An 8,836-nucleotide genomic window follows, 5' to 3' on the forward strand; every position below is an offset into this window, starting at 1 on the left:
AATAAAAACCAATTTAAACTTTTCAAAAACATAATATTAAAATTTCAGGAACTATCTTCATGGGAGAATTGCTGCAAACTCATTGTTAGGAACATTAGAGTTAGAGCGAGTTTTACCTTCCCGAACTGTTCAAATTTTTGTTGGAACATGGAACATGAATGGCCAGGTGATGATCACATTAATTATCATTTTTTTAAGTTGATGTGTAGAGGGAACACTAATCGCCATCTTAAATCCAGGCACCACCTTCTGAGCTTAATGACTTACTCCTGCCTGAGGAGCTGGAACATGTGCCAGACTTTATGGTATTTGGCACCCAAGAAAGCTACCCAGAAAGATTTGAGTGGGAGGTAGGAATTCAAGAAACGATTGGACCATCACATGTGTTACTGCATTCAGCTGCCTTAGGCACTTTACATTTGGCCCTCTATGTTAGGAGGGATCTGATTTGGTTTTGTTCAGGTACTGTTTATGATGGGTCTCATGGATTTTATCAATGTTAAATAATAATTAAAACTTACATGTATTTAAATTTACAGTTCCTGAAGAAGCAAGCTTTAGTGTTCGTCCAGGAACAGCCTTTCGTACTAAAGGCGCTGTAGCTATAGCCGTTATGCTCTTTGGAACATCTTTTTTGTTCATTACTTCTCATCTCACAGCACATGCAGAAAAAGTGAAAGAACGTCTTAGTGATGTGAAGAAAATAGTTCGATCACTTGATTTGCCAAAAAACCTGCCCTGCAGACACAAAAATAAAGGTTGGTCAGGACACAAGATTTACACTCCTGCTCTGATTGGATTGCATGGTTGGTTTCATTGTGACATTTTTGATTCTTTCCTCAGATGTCACTCAAAACTTTGACTGTGTCTTCTGGTGTGGGGATTTAAATTTTCGACTTTCCCAGCCTAGGGCGGAAGTAGTTGACTGGGTGGCAAAACAACAATTTCCATTACCTGCACCATATAAAATGGAAATGGATCAACTGACTAACAGCATACTTCAAGGTAAGAAGAATTAGAAAAAAATTACAATTTTGTTTTTGTTTTTCAATTGCTAAAATAAAACATCTTTTTAGGTATGGTATTTCGAGGGTTTGAAGAAGGACCCATCACCTTTAAGCCCACCTACAAATATGATCCTGGAACGCAGATGTTTGACACATCTCAAAAGCAGCGAACTCCTTCCTATACGGACAGAATTCTATTCAAAGTAATCAAAACCTGATGTGCTACGAAATTTTGTGGGGATTGTTCATATGATAGTAAATACTGTATTGTGACTTCTTCTACAGTGCCGACAAGCACCTCGCCGAGCAAGCAGTTTACTCGGAGGATCTCTGCCCATTACCACTCCATCTGGTGCCCCTTTTCTGGTGTGCCAGAAGTACAGTTCTGTGCAATCAGTTTGCACATCAGACCATAAGCCAGTGTGGGGACTTTTCAGCAGCCATGTGAGACCTGGAATTGATACGTGAGTATTATCCTGAACCAATTTCACTAAACTGACACATCTTTCATTCATCAAACTGTGTCCATAAATATACCTGAATTCCTCAACACTGGAATCAACCAATTCCTCTACTTTCAGGATTCCACTTGCTGCTGGCTCCTTCAATAGAGAAGTCTATTTGGAGGGGATTAAACGCAGAGCAGCAGCTATGGATAAAAGAGATGGAGCATCAACAGTCTGCTTGATTCAATAAACTTGTTCTTGGTTTTCTCCCTGGTTTGCAGTGTGGTGATTCCCTTGTAACTCCCAGTTGTGTGAATTGACCTCTATCATCTAGTCCCAACTGTCTCGAGTTACTATCTAGTCAGTACCTACTACGTCTAGTCATTTTGAATCATTTACAGTGTTCTATATTTATTCCTCAGTTTCATAAGAAAAACTTGACGTTGAAAACATTAGTACTAGAAAGAGCTTTGGATACATTATGCACAACTAACAGTATTGGAATGTGGTAATACTGCAGGCTCTTTTGCAGCAATATCTAGATTAATTTTTTGTACTCTGCTTGATGTAAGATGAAGTCCTGTGATTTTTTTTTAAACCTAGGAATAAGTGTTTGTGATCCCAGATTGATTATATATATATGTATATATTTAGAGTGGTACTAGTACCACACCTATCATTAGGACAAATGAATGGTTTTATATGGATTGTTTACTTGATAAGAGCCAGCAAGCTTTGGGAGGGAAACAATATTATTACGATAATGAGGCTGCCTTGTTGACAATCTATTAAAGAGGTAATATCATGGTATTTGACCATCGATTGGAATTGTTTCTTTGAGGGACATTCAATATTGTAGAGAAAGTAATACTACTTCAATAAGTAAAGCAATAAATGTCAACTTCAAATAATACTTGAAGAGAAATAATACTGTACTAGTCAATTCATCAGCATTTGCTTCTCAGTAGGACAAATGCACAGTGTGATCCACACAAGCATGTAATCAGGGTACTCTGATATTTAGTTATACCTTTACCATAAAAAGAAAAAAAAAAAGAAGAAAAGTGTTTTCCCCAGTGCCTGGGTGTACGGTTCTTATATTGTCCTAAAGTTTTATACCCCTCCATGAAATCTACCAAGCACTTTCCCAGAATCTTTGTCTCCCATCAATAGACTGAAATACAATTAATGCCTGCCTCTTATAACGGCATTTTCCTTCCAGAAATTCCCTTGAGAGAAATCCTTAAAGAGTCAACAGGTTTCTTTTCAGCTACAAGAGAAATCTCATTAAAATATTTTTACATTATTATTGCAAGCCTTATATAAGAACTAAAAATAAAAACAACAGAATACAACTTACAAATCATCACTTACAATAGGTAAAAAAAATATTAAAGATAACCTTAAGATAGTTTAAGTACAAATTCTGAGAAAACTACAGATTTTGTACTTATTTCGCATAGACAGAAAATCAAACATTCATTCAAGAATAGGAACAGTACACTCATTTCTTGCTTTTAGATCCTGTTTTCTTTTTACTTCCTTTAGCTACCTTTGCAGCATATTTTTCTGCTAGGCGGTCTAGGAAATTCTCTCCATCAATGAGCCTTTGGCCTTGACGTGCTTTGATAATGGCCATCAGGCTGCCATCACCATCATCTTCAGACTTCTTGTTTTTATCCAAACCATACTCAGCGGCTAGTTCTTCTGCTTCTTTTGCTTCTCTCTCATACTGGGCATATGCAAGAGTTGTATTACAAACTAAAACATCTACAATGATAAGATAAATAAACAATAGTGGAGGAAAGTGTTTTAAAATACCTTTCGTTTCCTTGCAGCCGTCTTTTTAGGATTTTCATTAGTAAATCTCTTGTAAACAGGAATTTCTCCACTGTCCATGAAAGGTTTCAGGAGTTCTCTCAAACGATCTTCCTCATCTGTGTTGGTAAAAGGTACAGCTTCCAGGATCCAATCCATACTCCCTTTTCCATGCAGGTATGCTTTCTTTAAATCTTCCAATTCTTCCGCTGAACCTGCAGGTAATACGCAAGACGCCAAACATATCAGAAATAGTTTCATATATACAGTACAAAGTCAAGCCTTGTGAAGCCAAACTGTTATAAAACAGAAAGATTGCTAAAAAGTTAAGATGTGATCAAAGATTCAGCTGACCTTTGTACTTTTTCTCATAATTATTAATGTCTTCAACCGTGATTTCTTTGAAACATGACCTCCAGTATGCACTCCAATCTCGGTCACTTGGTTCATCACTGTCTTCCCCACAATCACCTGCAATAATCATGGTCATGAGAAAATTTCACTGAGTACAAAAAATTTAAGAGTTCATAACAAATAAAAAGACGCACCTGTCTCATCATAAATTTTCCTTTTTTCACTATCACTTAAAATTGAATGAACATGACTCAGTACTTTGAATTTTTCTGTAGCTTCAAGCTTCTTGTTTTCGTCAACTCTGTCAGGATGAACGATCAGGGATAGCTTGTGATAGGCTTTACGAACTGCAAAATGGAAAATAACAAAAATATAAATAATACTAGCTATAAAAACAGACAATATATTAATATTTCAAAAAACCATGAGACGTTATCACGCTAATCAACATGAACATGAAGAGATATTAAGAAGTATAGACAATGAATAACAAAATGTAAGGAATGCCAGTCTCGTTTTCAGGCCTTGTGTTGTCACAGAGGAAAGGGAATGCCAAGAAGACAAAGGACAGTATTGAAGTTTAGGTAAAACTTAAAGATATGGTGAAATAACAAGGTACAGAATAAATAGAAATAGAGCTTTGAATGATGGAGGGTGAATAGTTCAAACTATGTGTAAAACCCTGAATCTGATCCCTCGTACCTTGCTTGTCTGAGGCATCTTTCTTGATATTAAGCACCTCGTACAAATCTTTGGTTTCAAAGAATTTTTCACAAGATTCCAAAAGAGATGGCATTTTTTCAAAATTAAGATGTCTTTAAAAATGAATACAAATAATAGAGAATTTGACACTAAGATTTACCGCCAACTGAACCTGAACAATGTGAAACTGCCTTCTTTAAATACATTCGGTGTTATGTCGGTGAGTTTTGACATGAAAATTTGTAAGGCAGTGGCCAATCTAGCCATTAGTTCAACTTAAAAAGAAAACTCATTTTTATTTTTTTTTGTCCATTTTTGATCTGTAACAACATATTTAGACTAAATTAAAGATAATGGTTCACAGTTTTAAAGCTCATAGACTTTTAATATCGCGATTTGGTTGGTTTAAGAAAATAGTTTGCTTTCATAAGTTGTCTCACGCTCATCAACAAGTCCTCGTGCGCGCCAAAATATCAGCTGTCTTTTCAGGGCCCTGGTCCACCGGCCGTGCCTTAAGAATGGAGAAATAATTGTCCTCTTGCGTTAGAGTTTGCGTTATTTGAACAGTATTTCCAAAGGAACTACAAACACTGTAACTTTTCGCCCGAGTTGTAGGTGAGCCATGTGATGTTGTCATCGGATAATCGAAAACTTAGCAATGAATGGGCAGATGGTTAACCTCGCCAATCATTGTGTAAAGCTCATTACATGAATGAATAAATGAATAAAATATAAAATTAATGATCTATTGGCTTTACGTTTTGTTTATTCAGCAGAATGGTTTCCTCTGTGCTCTCTGCTGAGCTTGCTGCTACTTGCAGTGCGTTGGGTTATTCTGATGGGAATAAATACTACATAGATAAGTACTGTAAAGGTATGTGGAAGAAAAATGTCAATATCTTGACAGGGGTATATTTAATAAAATATTTTCTCTCTTGATAAATAAAACATTACCCTCTTTTCAGAAACTGTGAAAGATCTCATTCGCTATTTACGCCATGATGATGAAAATCATGAAATACGCAGGTTTCTGGGTGAAGCAAAAGTCTTAGTTACTGATCTGCTTCCAATTATCAAACACTACAATGAAGATGAAGATCTTTTTGATGTTACTTTGAGGTTGGTGTTGATGTTCAATTTTCAGGCATGCTAATTATATTGTCATCTATCCTAAATCTTTGTAATATTTTTATATTTAGACTCTTGGTGAATTTGACCAATCCTGCACTCCTGCTGTACCGGGAAGAGCTTCCTGCAGAGAAAACTTCACGCAATTATTATTTGCAAATTATTACACAGCTCCAAAGTTACAAAGAGGCTTTTAATGAAGAGGGCATTTGGGCTATCCTATCAAAGAAATTAGGTGAAATTTTGCAAATAGTAAGTGCATACTTAATAGGATGAAAGAACTCTTTTTTTGTTTTTAAAGTGAACTTCAAATTTAGCTGTTCAATAGTTTGTTTTACTTTGGGCACATTTGATATATTCAACACATTTTAACAAAATGTTTTAGGATTCTGACGAGCGAGCTGAGGAAAAGTCTATGGTACTTGAAAGAATTCTTGTGTTGATTCGAAATGTTCTTCAAGTACCTGCTGATCCTAATGCAGAACGTAGGCCTGACAACGATGCTAGTGTGCACGATCAGGTTGGTGACTTTCGTAATTTCCCAATTATCCATCAACTTTTGTGTGTGGTTTAAGATTTCATATTATCTATTTCTATTGAATATTGTTTAACAGGTTCTTTGGGCATTGCACCAGTCAGGATTGGTTGATTTGATTCTGTACATGACCAGCACACACAATGAACAGGCGTATTTCATGCACAATTTGGAGATAATTTCTTTGATGCTTAGAGATCAAGAACCAAATGAGCTCTCAAATGTTGCAATGGAGAGGAGTACCCAGGAAAAGGAAAAAGATGAAATGGCTCTCCTGCAAGTGAGAATGAAAGAGCAGGAAATACGTCAAGCTAAAACAAAACAGTACACCGGATCCAGGTTTGTTTTCACAGTACTTTCCGATCATACATAATTAATTTATACCTTTGTAATATTTATACCATTAAATGCTTTTGCTTCCGTAAAATTATAGGCATTCAAGATTTGGTGGCACATTTGTCTTGAACAACGTCAAGTCAATAAGTGACAATGACTTGATCTTATACAAACCTGTTAGTAAAGTTGACAACTTATCCCTATCAGAGAAAAAGGTATTTGTTAATGATCTTATTAGTTGTATTTTAAGTTGTTATCTAGCTGATGGAAAAGGGTAACTTAACTTGATGTTATTTTCAGACCAAAACTAAGAGACCCAAGAACAAGGCCCCCATGCAAGGAGATGGAGAAAAGAGGAGGTCTGCTTTCAGTGTCCGTTTGTTTCTGAAAGAGTTCTGTGTGGAATTTTTGAATGGCTCATACAACAGACTGATGCATTATGTTAAGGTAGGCACAACCTCTCTCCTTATTCTTGATGATTGGTGTCTATCTATCTGTTATATTTTGACCTTAAACTTTCTTTTTAAATCTGTAGGATTGCCTTCTCAGAGGGGTGGCGCAACCTAATGATGAATCTTTTTATCTATGGGCTATTAAATTTTTTATGGGCTTCAATCGTAGTTATAAATTGCAAGTTAAACTTGTTAGTGAGACTATGAACATTCAGTGTTTCCATTGGGTTCAGTCTCAGATTGAACATTCTCATGCTATGATAGCCACTGATAAAAAGAAAGTGTATGTGTGGTCTCGGCGAATGCATCTTGCTCTGCGGGCATATCAAGAACTTTTAAACTATCTTGCTTCTATGGAGACCTCCCCTGATAAAGAAATTCGTAGTTCTTCTCAGGTTATTCAAGGAAATTTGTTTTATTTGGTTGAATATCGAGAGCTGCTTTTAACTCTCATCCACTCTTATGATGAAACTAAAATGTCAAGGTAAGTAAGCTAATGTCGGTTTGTAGAAATTTAACACATGACAGCAACTCCATGACTGGCTTCAAACTTTCCAGGAACTACTTAAAAGATCTGGTGGAGACCTTGCATGTCTTTATGAAGTTGATGGAGCATTTTTGCAAAAAACAGCATGGGATGGTAGTTCAAAACAAGGGCAAGAAGAAGAGGTCTAAGAAAGCCAAGAGTAAGTTTCCGGCGTGAGCTTTCACGCTGCAATGGCCTTGTCCTGGTTGTTTATTTACCACGACACTGACCCCACAGAATCAACTCCTGCGGCCAAGAACAACCCGCCGCCGACCCAGTCCAACGAGGAGGTGTGGGACGTCGTGGCGCCGCAGCTGTCAGTCGTCCTGGCCGGCGGCACCATCCCGGACGACATGATACCTTTCGACGCTGCGTCCGACAAGGACATTGACGACCAGAGGTGCGAGCGTCCTCCTCGGCTACAGCTGTGGTGGGTCCCGACCGTCCACCCCCACACTCACGGACCCCCCCGTGTCTGTCTATGTTGCAGGGTGGACTGCATGCGCCGCATCTACACGCTGCTCAAGCAGCACAGCTTCGAGGAGGCCGTCGGCTTGATGAGAGCAGCGCGGTGAGTGAACCGTTGGACGCGGTGACCTGACCTCTCCAGTCCGTCCGCCAGCCTAATCCACGACTCCCGTGTCTTCGCAGGGAGGTGTGGCCGGAGAACGAGGTGTTCGGCAGCGCGCACATGGCGCCCGAGGAGGAGTTCGCCGCCCTGCGGGAGGTCTTCTTCGCCGACATCGCACGTGAGTACCGCAGGGGGCCTTTTGATGTCGGTCGCTCGGACCGACCCGTGGGCAAAGTGGCCAAAGTGTGTCCCAGAGGACGGCGGGACCATCTCGTCGACGCCGTTCACGACGTGGGCTGCGACCCGAACTGCGGAGAGGAGGGGCCTAGATGCCCCCGGCGGCGCGAGCCCCGGGCCCCCTCGCCGAGGGGAGTGGCAGGAGAGTGGGCTTACTGCGGGGGCCTGCGGGGGCTCTTAGGAGGGGCCTCCTGACACGCCGTTGTTTGTGTATCGCTGTGGGTGGGAGGCAGGGGAGGAGGGCCTCCTCGCCCTTTTAAACAGAATATACTGACCCTTTGCTGCGTGGCAGGCCGAGGAAGGCTTCCTCTCCCTCGCCCTTCTCTCGGCTCGGAGACGGCGGGACGTCCTGCCTCCCCTCGTCGCCCCCCGCCTCGCCACGCCCCGGCCTGCCACGCCGTGCCCCTCCTCTGCACGACGTGGAAGAGCCCCTCCTCCTCCTCCTGCTGGACTGTGCCAGAGGCTTATCTTTTCCTCCTTCAAATTCCACCCGCCTGTCCTGTCCCGTTCGCTCAGCCCCAGCCCCGCCCAGCCAGCTCTCCCGGGCTCCGCTCGGGTCAGGCTCCCCTTCTCGTTTAGTTTGGACACGAGTAAAAATTTGGCTTTTCCGTGCCCCGCGGTTAGGGCTGGGGGTCCCTGTTCCTGCCCCCCTCTCCGTACCCTTTCCCCCCGTCAGCCCGCCCCCTATTGACTTGCGCATACATTGTGCGGGAGGGATGGCCCT

The 8,836-nt window shown here is 40.7% G+C and overlaps 3 protein-coding genes across 5 annotated transcripts in view; 2 read left to right on the plus strand and 1 right to left on the minus strand.

Annotated features, from left to right (window-relative positions):
* Positions 1-2,658, plus strand: part of LOC113218080 (inositol polyphosphate 5-phosphatase E) — a 14,842-nt gene extending 12,184 nt beyond the window's left edge. For both annotated transcript variants that reach the window (XM_026438269.2, XM_026438268.2), the window contains 7 exons: positions 49-166; positions 240-462; positions 540-758; positions 844-1,005; positions 1,077-1,210; positions 1,293-1,471; positions 1,589-2,658. In XM_026438269.2, the coding sequence (XP_026294054.1) occupies positions 49-166; positions 240-462; positions 540-758; positions 844-1,005; positions 1,077-1,210; positions 1,293-1,471; positions 1,589-1,703 (1,150 nt within the window). In that variant the 3' untranslated portion in view covers positions 1,704-2,658. The remainder of the gene's footprint in view (positions 1-48; positions 167-239; positions 463-539; positions 759-843; positions 1,006-1,076; positions 1,211-1,292; positions 1,472-1,588) is intronic.
* Positions 1-8,836, plus strand: part of LOC113218091 (uncharacterized) — a 21,317-nt gene that overhangs the window by 10,219 nt on the left and 2,262 nt on the right. The window lies entirely within an intron of this gene.
* LOC113218082 (dnaJ homolog subfamily C member 9) lies at positions 2,741-4,528 on the minus strand. The gene is made up of 5 exons (XM_026438271.2): positions 4,328-4,528; positions 3,820-3,972; positions 3,626-3,742; positions 3,275-3,486; positions 2,741-3,185 (listed from the first exon to the last, which is right to left on the minus strand). The coding sequence occupies exons 1-5, from the start codon at positions 4,419-4,421 to the stop codon at positions 2,958-2,960; spliced, it is 804 nt and encodes a 267-aa protein (XP_026294056.1). The 5' UTR covers positions 4,422-4,528; the 3' UTR covers positions 2,741-2,957.

The sequence above is a fragment of the Frankliniella occidentalis genome, unplaced genomic scaffold, assembly GCF_000697945.3.
Source record: "Frankliniella occidentalis isolate FOCC.00 unplaced genomic scaffold, Focc_3.1 Scaffold463, whole genome shotgun sequence".
Classification (NCBI taxonomy): Eukaryota; Metazoa; Arthropoda; class Insecta; order Thysanoptera; family Thripidae; genus Frankliniella; species Frankliniella occidentalis.

Excerpts from the sequence above, each read along its gene's own strand:
- LOC113218082 (XM_026438271.2), bottom strand. The coding sequence starts at position 4,421 with ATGCCATCTCTTTTGGAATCTTGTGAAAAATTCTTTGAAACCAAAGAT. Across the intron at positions 3,743-3,819 it reads GAAAATTTATGATGAGACAG|GTGATTGTGGGGAAGACAGT; the intron begins GTGCGTCTTTTT and ends TGATTATTGCAG. Across the intron at positions 3,487-3,625 it reads TTATGAGAAAAAGTACAAAG|GTTCAGCGGAAGAATTGGAA; the intron begins GTCAGCTGAATC and ends TATTACCTGCAG.